This window comes from Podarcis muralis, chromosome 1 (genome assembly GCF_964188315.1).
Source record: "Podarcis muralis chromosome 1, rPodMur119.hap1.1, whole genome shotgun sequence".
NCBI lineage: Eukaryota > Metazoa > Chordata > Lepidosauria > Squamata > Lacertidae > Podarcis > Podarcis muralis.
In genome coordinates, this window is record NC_135655.1 from 64,776,115 (window position 1) to 64,795,014 (window position 18,900).

Genomic DNA, 18,900 nt, shown 5'->3' on the forward strand with positions numbered 1-18,900 from the left:
GCCAGTCCTAAGCACTGATCAACCCTTGTGGTACAAGCAGGGGCTTGTGCTGAAACAAGTAAGTTCTCATTCACTGCAAGGGAAACCACCTTCTTCAGAGATCTGTTCACATACTGTTTCTTGTACCATTTTGCCAGTACAACCTTGCACCCATGCAAGGAGGAAGGTCACCCTGGTTCCCCTTAGAATGTGGCACAAAATGCTATCCTTCTTATGCCAGTCGTTTCATTTTCATCATTACCCACCTAAAAGAATCTCTAGATTTCTCTACAATGCTAGGGCATGACTGCTACTGTGCTAGTAAAGAGATTAGGGCCCACTCCCAGCTTCAGACGAAGGTGAAAAAATATTGATCCTGTGCTTTGCTGCCAATGTGTAGTAGAGCACAGAAACAGGCTAAACCTGAATGAGCTCACTTCTACAAATTATTGCTCATGAGTAGAATAATCTACTCATATGAGCAATGTACCACCAGAAGAACAAATTCACCTGAGACTACTGTTCCTTAATGAGCAGAAGTCCACTCACCTCCTTTTAGGGGTGCGGTGGCCAGCGCCTCTCCCCACCCCCACCAGCTGAAGATGCATGGCTGTGTGTCAGGGTCTCTCCTTGCCAGGACGTGAGCTTCGGCTCACACACCCGGCTTGAAATCCTGCTCCGTGTCAGCCAATTGGCCAGTGGCAGTCTGGTGCAGAGGGCTGGACATGAGGGACCAACCCCACACCATGCCAGCCCCTGACACCCAGCTCTTCTTCATTGGATTTCAACCTATGATTTGCCTCTTCAAAGACAGAAAATGGCTATCTCGTGCGAGTTCCAGTGTTAGAATGCAGGTCTGCTTGTTGTACATATGATTAAAATGTTTGCATGAACTGCTGTTAGTGCAACTGACATACCAGTTGGCTGAAAACTGACTTACTGAATGCCTTTGTTGTGGTGAATTTAAATCAGATTCCATTGCTGAATAGTTTCCCCCCCCCCCAACTATATCTTAGTTAAGAAAAGCAAGGGAGCATTTATTACTCTTTCAGTCCATGTATCATGTTCAGCCAACCATGAAGTACACTATATATCACTTGTGCTGTGTCATGAATTGAGCAGGACATAACAAATCCTTTCAGCCTTTTGCACAGAAGGTCAGCAATGTGAAGGAATTGCTTTTAAAATAATCTCAGCATTAACCAGATTATTTAAAAAAACAAGGTACGGCATCAACATAATCAAGCTATCTATAAAGTTAATGAGAAACTAGTATAATCAGCACAATATTAATGACAAGCAAAATGTCCACTGTTGAATAGTGAAAAGGCACTTTTGAGTAATTCAGGGATCATGAAGAACAGCAAGAACAGTTTGGGAAAATGCCCTATGGTCAACAGTTAAAGTTAAATTTACATTTAACTTTAACATTTTACTTTAACTTTACATTTACATTTAAATTTAGATATGTCTGAGTGTTTAATAGCAAGGAGGAAGTTTGTATGGTTTTGGTATGATTTCAGAATATACTTTAATAAATTTAATTTTCCTGGTCTGGTCTAGTCTAATATTTTATTTGATTCCCTTTCTAAATCGATCTTATTTTATAAAACTTATTCAACTTAGAACAAACAAATCTAACTTAATCATTTTCATTTGAGCAGCCCAATTATCTTTAATCAAATTACTCCAGAGTTAATGTTTAGGGGAAATTAATTAAGTGTCTTGCTGTGAAGTTTTGTTCTTGCTGGTGAGGGGTGAAATGTTTACTTTAGGATGAAGCTCCTACTACTACTGCAGACAAGGCTGGAATTTTCATCAGAAGAACTAAACAAGCCTCACACTGAACTTCAGAAGTATAATTGTTAACAACCTGAAAGAATAGCTGTGTCAATCCCAAAGAAGAAGAAAAATAAGATGTCCACAGGAATTCCTATGAATATCAAGGGGATAACTATTCTAAGATCCTATCCCACACCCAGAACTGTAGCAGGGTAATTTGCTCTCATTTTACCAAGGAAAATAAAATTTCATGGTAAGTCCAATTTTTCTCGTTTTTTTTTGTTTGTTTGTTTTGTTTTGTGTTTTTTTTGGTGGGGGACAACAGATTGCTATGGGACTTCCAAGAACTGTTGATTCAAGAAAGTTCTGTGAACATTTTAAGGACCCCCTAACCATTAGGTCCAGTCGTGACCGACTCTGGGGTTGCGGCGCACATCTCGCTTTATTGGCCGAGGGAGCCGGCGTACAGCTTCCAGGTCATGTGGCCAGCATGACTAAGCCGCTTCTGGTGAACCAGAGCAGCGCACAGAAATACCGTTTACCTTACAGCAGGAGCGGTACCTATTTATCTACTTGCAGTTTGACGTGCTTTCAAACTGCTAGGTTGGCAGGAGCTGGGACCGAGCAATGGGAGCTCACCCCGTCGCAGGGATTCGAACCGCCGACCTTCTGATTAGCAAGTCCTAGGCTCTGTGGTTTAACCCACAGTGCCACCCGCGTCCATTTTTACTGCACTGTAAAACTGCATCAATTTTATAAAAATGATTGAATGGGATGAGTTTTGTAAATCTCATCCAAATGAGCGTTGATTTCAAAGGCTGGCAAAATTACTGCTCCTCTAACAAAGTGAGCAACTATGCTCTGTGGGAAAGTCACTCCTTTAAATAAAGTAGATTGAAGAGTGGATTTCTCATGGAGTATTTCCTAATGGGAGAAAAAAACCTCATTTTTTCTGAACTAATGAATTGTTTTACTAAATCTGAGAAACACAGATGACAAGGTAAGTATGGAACTCTGAGAAGAACTGCTACCTTCTCTTGCCTGATTTTCTTTATTGGCTATCTGAGGAATTGCGGAAAAGGTCTCCTTGGCCATTTTGCTCCACAGGACTCTGGAGAGTCTGCTGCATGTGTAGTTCAGTTAAGACGTAAACAGAATGCTAGATGAGGTATTGTATATACAAAATAAGACAAAAGAACTAGTCTGATGTAGTAGGAATAGTGTTAGACTTAGAATGCAGAGACCCAGCTTATATCCCTCCTCAGCCACAAAACATTGAGACAATTACTAAGTCTATCCTACCTCATAGTTTTGTTGTAAAAATAAAGGGGAGTCATTTATTTTATTTTCTGTGTTTATAAGGTGCCTTAAGCTCTTTTGAGGAACAGTAGAAAAAGATCACTTGAATAGATTCCCCAGCCCAATGTAGGAGCCATGCAAAAAGTCCTGGATTAGACAACCTCTTGTTTGGGAAAGAAAGTAGGGGGCTGCATTGTGTCCCTGCTCCCCCACCAACTAATTGTTAATTGGCAGAAATGCAAATTGCTTTAGTCTTGGCTGCTGCATGGACACTCTATTGGAACAGGGCCCAAATAAATCAGGCTGCATGAGTGTGGAGCTAATGTACCTGTAACATTTTTAATGTTTCTTTCAGTCCTTCCATTTCTCTTTCTTTTGATCCCATAGCAAGTAAACATTTTCCCTTCAAAGAAACATAATATTTTGTTAGAAAAAGGAAATATAAAATGACAAATTTCTCAGCTAAGGGACATAAGAACAGGTCTCTTCAGATGTATTAATAATTATGCACATCATAATCTATTCTATATGCAAATGTCTTGAGGATAATTACTTCTGTTCTTCAAAACACTGCAACACAAAACTCCATCCACTTCAATAGCACACTATACAGTACTAAAGCACAGTGGGTTCAAATAAAGAGTGATAAAAGCCTGCTAAAGACTTCGTAGGAGATTATGGATCCCTAATGGATCCTGTCATCATTCAGTTGACTTCAACATCACTTCCTCAAAATAAATATGCCACATTCTCTATTCAGAGACTATTGAGACAACTCTTTTATTGAAAAATACACTGCCCCTTGCCTTTAGATTATTCTGCAGCGTTGTTGCTCCGCTTACTCCCTCTTTGTTGGATCACTGATCACTATCATACAATTGTTACAAAATGATCCACATGTTCTGTTCAATGGTGCAAGGAACTGTATTAACACAACATTTTGCAAACTTTGACGTTTTCATTTTTTACACCCGTTACAGTTTAAAATACTAATCCATAGTGTGTTTATTTTGTAGCACTGGATGAACATTCACTCCTGATTGAGTGTAAAATATGCTTCCACTTTTTCAGCCATCAGCTTGAGGTCACAGAATTGATGAGACGCTGCATTAAGTTTTACACACTCTTTTTGCATTTGTCAGATAATCTACTATAACAATTTACTAATGTAAAAGTTGTGCTCAAAGATTTAGGCTACTTCCAACAGTGTTACTCAAGAAAATTTATGGGGATACTATGATAACAATCTTTATGCCTTACTCAGGTTGGAGTCTCTTACGGCTTTTGTATATGATCTAGGGCATGGGTAGGCAAACTAAGGCCTGGGGGCCAGGTGCAGCCCAATCGCCTTCTAAATCTGGCCCGTGGACAGTCCGGGAATCAGCGTGTTTTTACATGAGTAGAATGTGTCCTTTTATTTAAAATGCATCTCTGGGTTATTTGTGGGGCATAGGAATTCATTCTCCCCCCCCCAAAAAAAAAATATAGTCCAGCCCCCCACATGGTGGCTCCCTGCTGAAAATGTTTGCTGACCACTGATTTAAGGTTGCCATATCTTGAAGTGCAAAAAAGAGGATAGCCCGAGCCAGGGAAACAAAGTCCAGACAACTCATGCCCAAGCCGCCCGCACCTGAGTCTGAGCCAAAAAAACCCCCATAAACAAACAAACTTGGACATTTCCTTTAAAATGGAAAAAAGCAAAACCTAGATCAGCATGTTGGCCCTCCCTAAGAGGACATGTCTGGGATTTACTGGACATATGGCAACCCTAATATGATCAAAGCATTAGATATATGCACAAGGCAACACCTGATAGTTCTCATGCAGAGATGCTCTACAGAGTCCTCGGTCTTTGGTAGGAACTTTTCAGTGGTTGCAAGGGCTGCCACTGGAAGGGAAAAACTGAAAACTCCCCATGAACACATAGATGCCCACACTAAGCACTCTGGATCCCAACCACTAACTGACTATGCTTTTTTTTGACAAATGAGTCATATCATTACCTTTTCTTCTTCTGCAGCAAATAGTCTTAATTGGAACTAGAATTGCCACAAGAAGGAAACAAATTTAAATAGTATGATCAAACAACATGTGTAACTTTTTATTTAAGGTAGTACATTTTCAAAAATTGATTTGCTGCAATACAATACAATTCATTCCTATCCACCTCCCCTACTTCAAGGAACTTCATGTACATACTCATCACCTACAACAAGGCTCTCATTATAGCTGAGACTAGATCAGGCTTGTTGTTTTTGAGCAGTTCAACTTAAGTGGTCTTGAGAATATGAATGACAATACCACTTGTTGTATATTACTGCTGAGAAGAAAGACTCATTGAGTACCTCTTTTTTAAAAGCAGTCATGGCTTCTGTGTGCTGTTTGTTTAATACTTCTTTATGATGCTGAAGAGCTACCTATTATATGACAATTAAAATTAAAGCAGAAGAAGACAGTTAAAAAGGCATATATAAACATATTTAAAGTAAGATGTGTCATTATACATTAAGAAAAATTTTCCTTTTCAAGTTTTCTTGGCTAAAAATCATCAAATAAGTGAAAATTGGTGAGATGTATAAACCTGAAAATCATAAATCAAAAATAAAAAAAATGAAGATAATCAATTTTACCATTCTTCAATTATGATATTAATTCCAACAGTAAAATTACTATGAACAGATGCTATCAAGTTTTAACTGTTTGAAGAACACTAACCTTTTGCCACTCAAGCTCCTGTACTTCAACAACAAATTTGCTAATTTGTTCCTCATATTGACTTTCAGTCTCCTAGTTTCAAAAACATACAAAAAACTAGTCACTGTTTTTTAAAAAAACAATTTTCAAAGAAATGTTAGTTAATAAGATTAGGATAGTTGTTTGTGCTCTGAATAGAATTAAATATATGTCTCACTCATTAGGAAGAAGAAATTCCATCTAGTCTTAAGTATACATTAGAAACACACAGTACTGTGTAATGGCTTCCTTTAAAAAAAAATGCTTCAAATGACAATTATTATACTTGATCTTAGCCAGTAGGCTAAGAAACAACAAATATTAAGTGGCAGAAACTAATAATCTCACCAATAACTGTTTATAATTAATAACAATCCATTCTTTCACCAATATATATTTTCCTGCTCCTAAAAAAAGAAAAAATCATACTGGAGGCAGGCAGTGCACAAACTTCAGGCTGTGAGGAATTTCATCAGACATAAAAACACAGGGAATTGCCTTATAATGAAGCAGACCATTGATTCACCTAGTTCCATGGGAATAGGCAGGATTTATGTTTCGGGGCAAGCAGAACCAAGTTGTTTGTTAAACTTGATTCAGGGGGCAGCTACCCTCCACCCCGCCCCCCTTTGGCTACACCCATGCCTAGCTCAATACTGTCCACACTTACTGGTATCAGCTCTTCAGGGTTTTAGACAGGAGAAATTCTCAGCCATAGCTGGAGATATCAGGATGTGAACCTGAGACTTCACCACAAAAAGCAGATGTTCAGCCACTGAGCTACAGCCCTTCCTACAACATCACCCCTTAGCTGGGAGACCTGGGTAAAAACACCCTCTCAGCCATGAAGCTCAAAGAGTGACCTTGGGCCAGTCGCTGTCTCTCAATCTAACCTAACTCACAGGGTTGTTGTGAGGATAAAATGGGAAGGGGGGAGCCACATACACTGGCAGAGGAAGAGGAGTGCCCCTGGCAGCGCGATCCCGGTGGGGTGCCATTGTGGCTGTCCCCCCGCCCATGCTGGGTGCCACACCCCCAGGCCACGTGCCAGCCCCGCCCCCACCTTCTTCTCCGCCTCCCTGGTGCCAGAGCATGAAGCTCCGCCACTGGCCACATATGCCACCTTGAGCTCCTTAGAGGAAAGGTGGGGCCTAAATATAATAAGAAACAGAAAGTTGACCTAGGAAGAAAAAAACCAGAAGGTGACCCAATCAGGATAGAAGTAAATCTTCCTTCACTGGCAAGACTCTCAACTCTGAGATGATCCTGGGCAATGTGATAGCTACAAGGAAAAATGCATCTAAGGGGGAATTAAATGGGAAGGGAGCAGTGAAAAGCAGGATGAAATTAAGGTGAGTATCTTAGACCTAATCTAAAAATGATGGGACGCTCATATTTGTTTGATCAATATCTATGTTGCTCTCATATAATGTGAGGTGGATGTCTCATTTTAACATGAGAAAGGGTGGACAGGTAGGAACAGCTAAACCGTCCCTCCATTATCTATTACACAGTCTAACTCACTTCGGATATAGACATTCAGCTGGGAAAAAGTGCCCAGAATGATGAGAAGGTAAGAAAAGGAAGGGGTTTAGCTTCCCCTAGCACTGTGCTTTCTTGATGCTAAAATGTGGTCCCACCTTCTTATAAGTGAACTCAAAATGTTAGGATTCTATAGGAACCCTAAGAGGTTCCTCAAATTCGGGCCCACTACAATGAACCACAGCCTGTGCACAAGATCTTATTTCATTTGCATTTAATTCATTTTAGTACACATATACTTTTAACACATATTATTTCTCCCCTCCCTTTCCTTCAACATAGCCTTCCTGATTTCAAGCACCACATACAGGTTCCTCCCAGTTAAAAACAATGGATTTTTAATGAGACTTACATATCCAACCACCGTTAATACCACCATACACATAAGACAAAGATAATCAAATTAAGCAGGAAAACCCAAATGAGAAAAGAAGGCAGAAAGAAAACTGTGGAAATAAAGGGAAAGTTTCAAAGAGAGGGAGAAAAGAAAATGTGAGGAGAGAAAAATACTCCCCCATAAAGGCTTCTTTTAACACTGCATATATTAGTACAAAGTTTCCTCACATGTTTTTTATACAGGAGGATTAATATGACAGGAGGGAGAGTTCATATTGGCTGAAATGCTTCCTGAGATATGTGGATTTCAAAGCCTCAACAGATTTATAGGTCAAAACCAGCCCCTCTATCTGTATCTGAAAGCTAATAGTTAATTGCACAATTTTTGCAGGACAAGCTTTATGTTCCCACTGACCCACTTCTGTCAGAAGACAGGCTTCTTTGTTTTATATTCACTGAAGCTCCCAAATGCTATTCAAAGAATATCCCAATTAGAGCCAATCTACAAACGTATGAATCATTTGCTGCAAAATACCTATTTTCCAGAGAAGGTCACAGTAGATGCAACTAAAAAAGTCAACCCTTGACAAAGTTGCCACCTGAGAATTCAGAAGCAAAAACTGGCCCACAAGCCCTTGCAAACAGTGAGTCCGGTTAGCCAGAAGAGCACAAACATCATCAGTAATGCAAGGCCTTCTCTTTCGTCTAGAGGTCGGGTCTGTGCTCCTTCAACTACCATCAATTCCAACTTACCTGTTTACTACAATTGATAGCAATAGCGTCTTTCAATCTGGGTTGAAAACCAGGAGTGTTGGTTACCGACCTGATGTTGCAGCCAAATGTTTTAATCTTAACATGTTCAGATTGTTATTATGTGTTATACTATAACCAATACTAAAGTTATGAATACAGAAAGCCATCTTGCACTGAGTCAAACCATCTGTCTATCTAGCTCTGTCGTATTGCCTACAATGACTAGCAACAGTTCTCCAGGGTTTCAGAAAGGGGTTTCTGCCAATCCTCTGACTGCTTGATTTTTATCTACTGTCACAAAACCGCAAAGCCTTTGCTTCTGTGATTATAGTATTGTTTGCAGAATATTACAAATGTCATGCGGCGTAAAAGTAAGGCAGATAAACACAAAAATATAAAAGCTCATAAAAAAACCTTTCTGCACTCCCTAAGTGAGTAATATTCTGTAACTACAACAGAATAGTTTTCTTATAATTATCTATAAACACTGAATCCGGATGCATCTTCTATTACTCCCCCATCAGGGACAAAAGCCAATTATTTTGATTACCCTATGACTTTTCAGAGAAGGGGGAGTATGCTCTCAATTTATTTACAAATGCTGTTAAAATGTGCTACGAGTAAAGCACGCATTAATGAAAAGCAGAAACATGATACATTATTAGTAAAAATCCTGTAGAAAACAGTCAGTAAAGTGTACTTGTGTATTCTGCCCCCCCAGGAGAAGCAACTGGGGAAGGGCAATTTTAAGCAGAAAAATGGCCAGATGGGAAAGGGTTAAGAAAACCTCCCTCCCTCCCCTTTTCTATTCTTGACATCAGCTGTTATTTATTTAATTATTTTAAATTAAAATGCTACACACAACCAGGTGCAGGTCGTGCCAATTTCAGACCTTAGTAAAGACAACTGTGTGCCTGTTTATAGATGTGTTTCTATATTATACAGAATTATTTCTGGCATTGCCACAAATGGACAGGGTGATGCTAAATGGTTAACACAGGAGGGGTGCTTCCAAGCTACATAAGTCTGGAGTATTGCCTACAGCTTCCAGCAGGAAACCACTTTCTAAAGTGTGGAAAATTTAAGAAGTAGGCTGCTGTTTGACAGCAGGGATGGACCGATTAATCAATTTCCTATTTCTATGTCAATTCTACATGTCAATTCTGTCCCAATTCTGCAGTGATCTGTAATTTTTAAAAAAAAAAATCCATACAAAATCAATTATTTAAATCCATATTTAAATAAGTATTTGTCACACAATGCGCGTTTAAATACATATTTTATCTCAATACACACATTTCAAAATGTATTTTACCCTAATGCATTTTATATACTTTGGCATTATCTGAGCCAAGAACTGTATTGTAAAATTCACAGAAGTGCAGATCTGAAGGATAATAATGTTCTGGTTCATTTATTAATCTGGGATGTGCAAATTAGGTCATTTCACTTAAAAATGCAGACCAAACAAAATTCTCTTCCATTTCTATTTGACAGTGGGAGCTACTATAGCTAATAGTATGTCTTTTTAGCATTTCTGGATCTAAGCAATTTACTTGGAAGTTCATTAGGATTGGGTTATAAGATTGCTTAGGAATTGTTTAGAAATAATGACATTTTAGGAGACCAGCACTTGACTTAAATTTGAAGGAAAAGAAGGAGAAGAAAAGTGGAAATGAAAGAAAACTTTGTTTCCACTGTGTACAAATTATTCTGCTGGTGAACTGCCCATTGACAGTTGCTTAAATATGCATCAGCACAAGGAGAAACAAATTATCACCTCCACTGATCTGTTCCCACACAATTCATGTATCTAGTGGCACATGGAATTAACCCTATATGATTTAAACTACAACAAAATAATTGAATGGAAAGAACTGAAGCTGCTAACTTGAACTTCCTCCTTCAACTTGTGTCTCACTTCTTTCATAAAGTTTGCAAACAGTGTGCATAAAGTTGAATGAAAAGGAGCAATAGTGAGGAGGAAGCACAATAAGAGAACTGGGCCAATATTAACAAAATTAATTTCAATAGGGACAAATATAAGGTTCTGCACTTGGGGTGGAAGAACCAGCTGCACAAATATAATATACTGCTGGGAGTACTATGTTCAGTACTGGGCACCACAATTAAAGGAGGATATTGACAAGCTGGAACATGTGCTGAAGAGGGTGACGAATATGATAAAAGGTCTGGAAACCAAGCCTTATGAAGAATGGTTGAGGGAATTGGGTATGTTTAGCCTGGTAAAGAGGAGAACAATAGAAGATATCATAGTCATCTTCAAATATCTAAAGGGTTGTCACATGGAAGAGGGAACAAGTTTGGTTTCTCCTGCTCCAGAGGCTGGGACCCAAATGAGAAGATTTAAGTTACAAGAAAGGAGATTCTGACTAAACATCAGGAAGAACTTTCTTACAGCAAGAGCTGTTTGACAGTGGAACGGAGTCCCAGGAGAGGTGGACTCTCCTTCCTTGAGGTTTAAGCAGAGGCTGGATGGCCATCTGTCATTTATGATCCTGTTGAGATTCCTGCATTTCAGGGGATTGGACTAGATGAGCCTTGGGGTCCCTTCCAACTCTACAATTCTTTGATTCTAGGAAGTCAGAGTTGCAGAACCACTGCTGCATCCAAAACACTGCTGCCTCATGCCACTCAAAGCCAAGAGCTTTGTTACAGTGGTGCCCCGCAAGACGAATGCCTCGCAAGACAAAAAACCCGCAAGACGAAAGGGTTTTCCGTCGCGGAGGTGCTTCGCAAGACGAATTTCCCTATGGGCTTGCTTCACAAGACGAAAACTTCTTGCGAGTCTCGCCATTCCCCCCCCCGCTTCCCCCCCCTTTTTCAAAGCCGCTAAGCCGTTAATAGCCTTTTAACAGCTTAGCCGCTAAGCCCGCTAAGCCGCTAATAGCGCTAAATCGCTAATAGCGCTAATCCGCTTAGCCGCCAATGGGGTTGCTTCGCAAGACGAAAAAACCGCTAGACGAAGAGAATCGCGGAACGGATTCTTTTCATCTTGCGAGGCACCACTGTATTTCCGTTTTCGCTGCTGTCTGCCACTGGCCTGCAGATCAGGTCCTTACTTGTGAATGGATTGGCTTAGGATCCGGAACATCCTTAGCCAGCCCAGCTCTGCCCCATCTCCAAAATGCCGTTTCAGAGCCTTGCACCAGCAGGATATCTCAAATAGTTTGCACCTTTAGAAACTACAGCAGGGTGTTCCAGGATACCTGATCCTCCTAACCAGCTCTTCTTCTTCTTCTTCGGCGATCACTCATCGCCAAGTAAGATTGTCTTTCATGTCTTAACAGTGAGTGCGTAAGTGAGTGTGGAGGGCAGTTCTGGATTCACACATCCTTCCACAGTGTGGACATAGGTTTCCGGGCAGGTGGAAGAAGGTGGAGGGATACCTCTGCTCGATACTAATCCCCTCCAGGAGCACAAATTTTGGGTTAGGATTGCTCCCTGAAAGATTTAAGGGTTTTTTTAATTAAACAAATAACTTTAGCCGCTCTTCAGTTCACCACTGTTAGTCTCCTCCCCCTTCATTCTAAACTGGAAGTTTTAAAAACTTATACATTCTATCTTGAAACATCCATGCAACACATTAAAAGGAAAACTTTCTTATGTTTAGGAGGAAAACTGTATATAATTTTTAGATGATAACAAGAGACACAAAACCTTTAGAAGTCTTGATATTTTATTAGCTGCCTTAGGACTACAAGGATTTAAGTGTTTTTACAAAAACACCACCATAACAATAAAAGAGGAGTCATTTGATGGTTTATTTACTCGTTATAACCTTTAGAAAGTGTCAAGCCTTTGTAAAGTGCTTGCTTCAGGCTGTAGTTTTACAAGATAGGCTGTACATTGGTCAAGCCCCCCTGATTCTTGACCCTGAACAGATTTAGGAACAGAGTACAGCTGGCTCACATCCAAGCAACCCAAACTAGGTACTTTTACCATCTTTTTCAAACTCATAATCCACCTCCTACGAAATTGCAAAATCCATTTCTTTCATGCTGCTCAATCAAACAGTTCTCAGACTTCCAAATTACTTCACAGTCTGTTTTAGGACACCCTGCAATGGGCCTACATAAACTAGATGTTGAAGCAAAACTTGTTAATACTGTACAGGCGAAACTCAACTTGGGGTTACATTCCAGGGACAGCACATAAAACAAAAATCAAGTACAGTCAAAACACATGTGGTTCACCAGCGGGTAGCATTGAAAAGTCTTTTTTCCCCAGATGCCCAACCCCTTTCTGCCCCTTTTTATTTTTAATTTTGCCAACCATGTACTGTAAAGCTAAATGTGCACAAGTTAAATGAGCATAAGTTGTGAGTTACCTGTACTTAAACATTTCTAAAGTTCAAAGCCCGCTATAGCACGTTTTAAGATAAAAGGAGTGGGCTCTGTCCCTGGTCCCCAGACACAGATAATAGGCAGCAACAAGGAAACAAAATTTTAAAGAGTGGAGATGGCTAATGCATGAATAGGTTGTTTCTCTAACCATGCATGATACTTAAGTACAATTAAGAATTGGTAATGCCTGAGATATTTCTTCAGGCCATGCTGCAAAGTAACTGCCCTTGCACATAGAACAGCTTATGTAAGTGTAATTAGATGAGGGGGTGGCCTGAAGGACACACCCTGTCCAGCTTATGACTGGGGTTGTAAAAAGAGACTACTAGGATGCTTCCATGAAGAGGCTTAATACTATAAGCAGGTAACTGGCAACATGGTGTTTTAAAAACTTAATTGGCTTTTTCCTGGAAAAGAGAAATCTGGATTCAATAGGGGGCATTCTGATGCCAACACTACCATGTGGATGCTGCAAATAACTTGCATACATCAGCAGCACAAATCTCACAATAAGTACCCATACAGAAGCATCCCTATAGTGGCTCAAACTGGTTGAAATTTAGCCTGGCAGATTCCCTTTCATTGAACAGATTGGCATTGGTGAGAGTGAAGTGCTGGTTCTTGTATAACAAAGGTAATGGCCAGAGTTTTCTTCTAGAAAGGGGCATATTCTTCTTCCCTCTTTCCTGTTTTTCAATGCTCAGAAAACTGGAGTGAGCACAACAATACAAAGGAATAATTCACTGTTATGTACAGTTATAACAAAGATACCCACAGCACTATTCCGTTGCCACAGGTCATGCATATGCAAATAGGATTCAAGTCCTCAGCTAGAAGGGACTTGGACAGCAGCTGAGGCCACTACAACACAGCACCACTGTGAGACACAGGATTATCACCACTTTAGCCATGCCACAGGGAATGGCCAGTCTCAGTTTTAAAATATTTCCTGAATCTTGTCATCAGTCTGGACAGCTGATTCCTTTAGCATCTACACTTATCTCTTTTACTCTGTCTCTAATGTTTTTCAGGGCAATGCCTTCTTACATACCTCCAAACAGAGAAACAAGAAGATAGTATTAGTATGCTAGGGGAAACCACAAGGTTTGAATTAATCTTTTTTCAAAACCCCAAAAGGCCAAAGCCAGCCCAATGTGGACTGAGAATGATTAATAGGATTAATAGTCATAGAATTTGGAGTGACAGGATATAAAAATGAGACATGTGTCTGTAAATGCTGTATGTTATGCTTGAAAAGAATATTATATTGAGAGGGGAGATACACCACAACATTTTGTGCAAGTCCAACTTGTTCCCTCTAATAGTGAACTTAAGTGGATGAGTACATATCAGTTTATAAGCAACACAGGGCCACTCAAAAGTAAGGTAATGGTTTATACATACTCATGAGACCTCCTAGATATGCAAAAGTATTTACATTTGTGAATGGGGGAAAAACTTCTTAAAAACAAAATATAGGATCCTGTGAGCATACACAATATAGATGGCAGTTGTACCTACAAAGGCGGGTGGGCACTGATGCAGACCTTAAACCATCACTGAAACTTCACTAACATCAAGCATAAACTACTGTAATGCCTACTTATTTTGAGCTACCCTTAAGGATTGTCAAAAAGCTTCAGCTGGCTTTGACCAGTGATTAAAGTGATATATGTGTTTTACCAGGAATCTCCTAATCAATGTTATAGCAGTATCAAAGCTAAGTGATTATGGTGCTGAAATGCCGTTTTTCCAATGTTCCATGGTGTTTTGCCAGTATCCAGGATCCTCATTTCTTGCCACTTTCACCACTCCTTTAACCTGTGAAATTCCTCAAGGGAAGAGTTGCCAATCATTTTAGGCCTATGGGCACATTTGAGTTCAATGTGTGGGCACCACACCCTCTGATCACTTCTCTGTTCCGCAGTCAATCACATACATGGACACATGGACATGCAAAGTCAGTGACAGAAAGAGAGGAAGTGCATGCACATAAAGTCTGGTTTTCCAAGGAATCTCAGTAAAAGTCAGATGCAGAAGGAAAGCAAACAGAGCTGCAATGTGTAGTGGGGAATATCATCACTCTTCCAACTTCTTCCTTCAGCTCTGTGTACTTTTCAAGGGAGGAAAAGTGCATGGGAAGGCTCAGAGGATTTGTGGGAAGCAACGGATGACCTCAAGGTTGCCACTGCACCAATGGGAACCACACTTTCAACCCCAGCCCTGAGGGTTAAAGACACTTAAATCCATAAAAACCACCTTTCTCCACCTTTTGATTATACCATTCATGTTGAATAGCAAGGCTGTGCATAAGAAATGCATTATGACTGTGGAACTCCTTTCTACTAGCGACCAATATAGGATTTTGTAAAAGCTGTGTAAAACCCAGTTTAGGTTGGCCTCCAATGGCAAAGGCTAACAAAGCATGGATAAATTTTAATACATTTTACTGTATATTTCATTTTGCTTGTTTTGTTTTACACTGATCCATTGCCTCATACAATGAGCCTCTTGATAATGTACAACAGAATACAAAACATATATAATTCATTAAAACATGTAAAAAAAATATCCAGAAAAATACAAAGAATAAGCAGTAACGCAGCCAGTTAACGAGGGGGGGGGGAGGAAAAGCATCAACATCAACAGTAACATATACAAATTAATACCTCAAATGCAAGCTAAATAATCACCATCAGATTAATCAGGGACTAAAACTATAAAAATAAAAATAACATTAAAAAGCTAAAAAAAAAAAAAGTTAAAAGGCTTAGGAATAAGAATGCCTTTAATTGCTTTACATTTCCAAATTAGCTAGAAATATAAGTAAATAAGTAAATGTGCCTACCCTTCTCATACGCAATTCTTCTACTGCCTCCAGAAAATTTGTTTTGAAATCTGATAGCTGAAGAGAAATCAATGCTTCGGCAGAATTCTGTAAGGTACAGGCAGGTGCTTCCTTATTGAATTCTTCATCCATTTTAGAAATTGTATCTATAATTTTTTTAGCGTGCGTTTTACTTGAAATGAAAAGAGTATCATTCAGAAAATTGCTACACCAGAAAATGGCAAGTATTTATACTGCAATTTAAAATATTAGCTAAAACTTTAAAACATATAGGTCACAATCCAATCACACTGTTGCATGTGCAGTTTACTGCCACCTACCCCTTCATCATGCTGGTAGACGTCCCGTCCCACAAGGACAGAGCTGAGCTCATAGGGCAACTGCACATGCCAACTCGGTCAGGCTCTTTCTATTTAAACAGGCTCTGGCATATTGTGCTCACTATATCAGTGTTAGCAAGAGCAGTAGCAAGCACTAATTTATATACCATAAAATAAGCTTGTATTTCAGCACTATTTGGGGATGCCCCAGTATGGTGCCCATGTTACAGGTTTTTAGGAAGTCAATACAAATTTGTAGCATGGGCACCCTACCACACATGCAGCCATGGGAAAAAGAAAGTACTTTACACCCTCTTTGAATTCTGTGGTTTTACACATCAGGACATAATAACCATCAGTCTGGTGTTCTCTTGTGGGTACATTCTGCAATATATTCTGGATGCAGTAACAGTGAGTGGTGAATTTATTCTGCTTTAGTTTGTACCATGATGCTTCCCCAGTGCTGCCAGCTATAGCATAACAAAAGCAAGACAAAAATAAAAACAGAACATTTGTGGTACAAGAAGTCATGGGATTTCAGCAAGAGGTTATGGGATATACACTGATTGGAAATGAAAAAGTGTAATCACCCCAGAAGTTGTCCAAGAGCCAACAGTATTGATAGTGGGATCGTGTGGGATCACCCCACTAGCATCAAGAGCACAAATAATAATGAATGTACGATAAAAAATTCATTTGGAGGTGCCTTAGATCAGCAGGGTAAGGCAGGGTAAGGCAGTATGCAAGCTATGAAACTGCTTGTCTTCTGCCTTCTAGTGACACACTTCCTTCTGCCTAGCTCTTTTTGCTCTAGACCAGGGGTTGTTAACCTGGTCCCTACCACCCACTAGTGGGCGTTTCAGGATTCTAGGTGGGCGGTAGGGGGTTCTCCGGCACAAGCTGAATCCTTCTTCCATAGAGCACTGGTGGGCGGTAAGGAAATTTTACCATCAAGAAAGATGCATTAGTGTGTAGGAATGAAAAATCACAGGAGACGAGAGAGGCAGGTGTAACATGAGGCGTCTGTCAGGGCGGGCCCTGGGAGCCTCCTTTATTGAATATTACAAACATTGCCACAGGTGGGCCTGTGGTAGGTATAAAAAATATTGCCACAGGTGGTAGTATAAAAAGGTTGACTACCCCTGCTCTAGACTGACTCCTTGGCTGAACAGTTCCCCTGCTGTTTCAATATACCTTTTCTCAGACCTGTTCTTGTCTTGCTGGACAGCTTTCCAACTTCACCTGTATGGTGGGGAACCCATTCCAACGATTCCAAACTGGCTGGAATGAGACTTCCTCTCAGGGGCGGAGGAAGGGGGTGTGCGGTGGGGGCGGATCACCCCAGGTGTCTTCGCTGAGGGGGGTGACATTTGGCGTGCCGCCCACCCGCAACTCCCAAGCCTACCCTGAGCCGTTGGGGGAAGGGGGGAGCTGTGCCGCTTTGCCGGCAGCCTTCCCCCCTTCCCACTTCATTTTGACAGCTGGGGGAGGCTTGGGAGTCGTTGGCGGGCAGTGCGCCAAATGTCCGCCATCGGAGGCTCGCTCTGCCCCCATCGGCGGCTCACTCCGCCCTGGCTGTAGGGCGTGTGCACCGTGCCGTACACCCAAGTGGCCTGGGAGGGCACCCTCCGCGCCCCAGCAGGGAAGTAGTGGTATCAACAGAAGTGTGGGGTGAGTGTCACATGTATCACAAGGTGGCAAGAAGTGATAATACGTGCAAAAAACAACAACCCTAATGTGGATCGGCATGTATCTGTTTTAATTTAATCTTTTAAACATGTTTTAGTAGATACTTGATTGACTCTGGATTTCAGCACCTTTCATCTCTCTCTCTGATACAGTCATACCTCATGTTACATCCGCTTCATATTATGTCCCACGGCAGCCCGGAAGTACCAGAAAGGGTTACTTCCGGGTTTCGCCACCCATGCATGCGCAGGCGTGCAAAATGACATCACGCGCATGCGCAGAAGTGGCGAATCGCAACCCATGCGCCCGCAGACGCGCCGCTGCGGGTGGCGCTCTTTTCATGTTGTGAACAGGCCTCCGGAACGGATCCCATTCGCAACCAGAGGTACCACTGTATTATTGTTGCGATGCTAGTGGCTATCATTGACATTTATTGAAAGGAAGGGGAAACATGCTGTAAACAAACATGTTTATGAGGTAACAAATTCTGCATTAAAAGTGAGGCCCTAATTCTAGGGCCAAACAGAACCATCCCACTTAAAACAAAACAGCAGAACATTGGGCCATGTGCCCAACGACAAACAAAAACACATATATGCTTCAAATGTTTAGGATCCTCACACATACTCACACATGCATACATGATTTAATTCTGAAAATTCAGCATTCAACTTTTGAAGTGATACAGTATTTTTCTTGCCTCACTGATTTTAGCACAAGCTTATGATTAACAAGGCTGTGCTTATGGAACACAATGAATTTAGGTCACAAGGTTTTTAAGATCATTCATAAGATTTTTTTACCCACTTCTGAAAAGTATTGTATACTGTTTCATAACATAGAAATAACAACACCACAACATAGCAAAGCACAGTAAAAAAAAGTATATTAAAACTCAAACTTTTCTATAATTGCTTACATGGTGATATTTTATATAGAAATGCAGCAAAAAATGACAACAAAACTTGTTAATTCATATATTAAATAGATTTAATTTTAAAGTTTAAAATTAATATAGCACTGAAAATACAAACCTTTTCTTGAAGAAAAGGAATGTCTGTCTTGTAAAGTAATGGTCTTGTCACAGAATTGTAAAGATATTGCTAAAGGCAGTAATTTTCTTTCTTTTAAACTATTATGGCAAAAAATTAAAATTGCAAAATTGATTAAAATCACTACATAGAAACATCCACTGCATTGGGTTTTCTATTACTGACTTTATGTTTAGCTGATATTACATGGTAAAAATGGC

General features: G+C 40.3%; 1 protein-coding gene across 14 annotated transcripts in view; it reads right to left on the reverse strand.

Moving 5' to 3' along the window:
- CCDC73 (coiled-coil domain containing 73) overlaps window positions 1-18,900 on the reverse strand; it is a 55,908-nt gene that overhangs the window by 27,475 nt on the left and 9,533 nt on the right. For 5 of the 14 annotated variants that reach the window (XM_028730104.2, XM_028730176.2, XM_077930023.1 and 2 more), the window contains 5 exons: window positions 15,640-15,811; window positions 5,776-5,847; window positions 5,406-5,477; window positions 5,064-5,099; window positions 3,389-3,463 (listed from right to left, as the gene is read on the reverse strand). In XM_028730104.2, the coding sequence (XP_028585937.2) occupies window positions 3,389-3,463; window positions 5,064-5,099; window positions 5,406-5,477; window positions 5,776-5,847; window positions 15,640-15,771 (387 nt within the window). In that variant the 5' untranslated portion in view covers window positions 15,772-15,811. Of the gene's footprint in view, window positions 1-3,388; window positions 3,464-5,063; window positions 5,100-5,405; window positions 5,478-5,775; window positions 5,848-6,141; window positions 6,755-15,639; window positions 15,812-18,682; window positions 18,781-18,900 lie in introns of those variants that run through there. The other 9 variants (XM_028730087.2, XM_028730129.2, XM_028730139.2 and 6 more) reach the window with 3 other exon arrangements.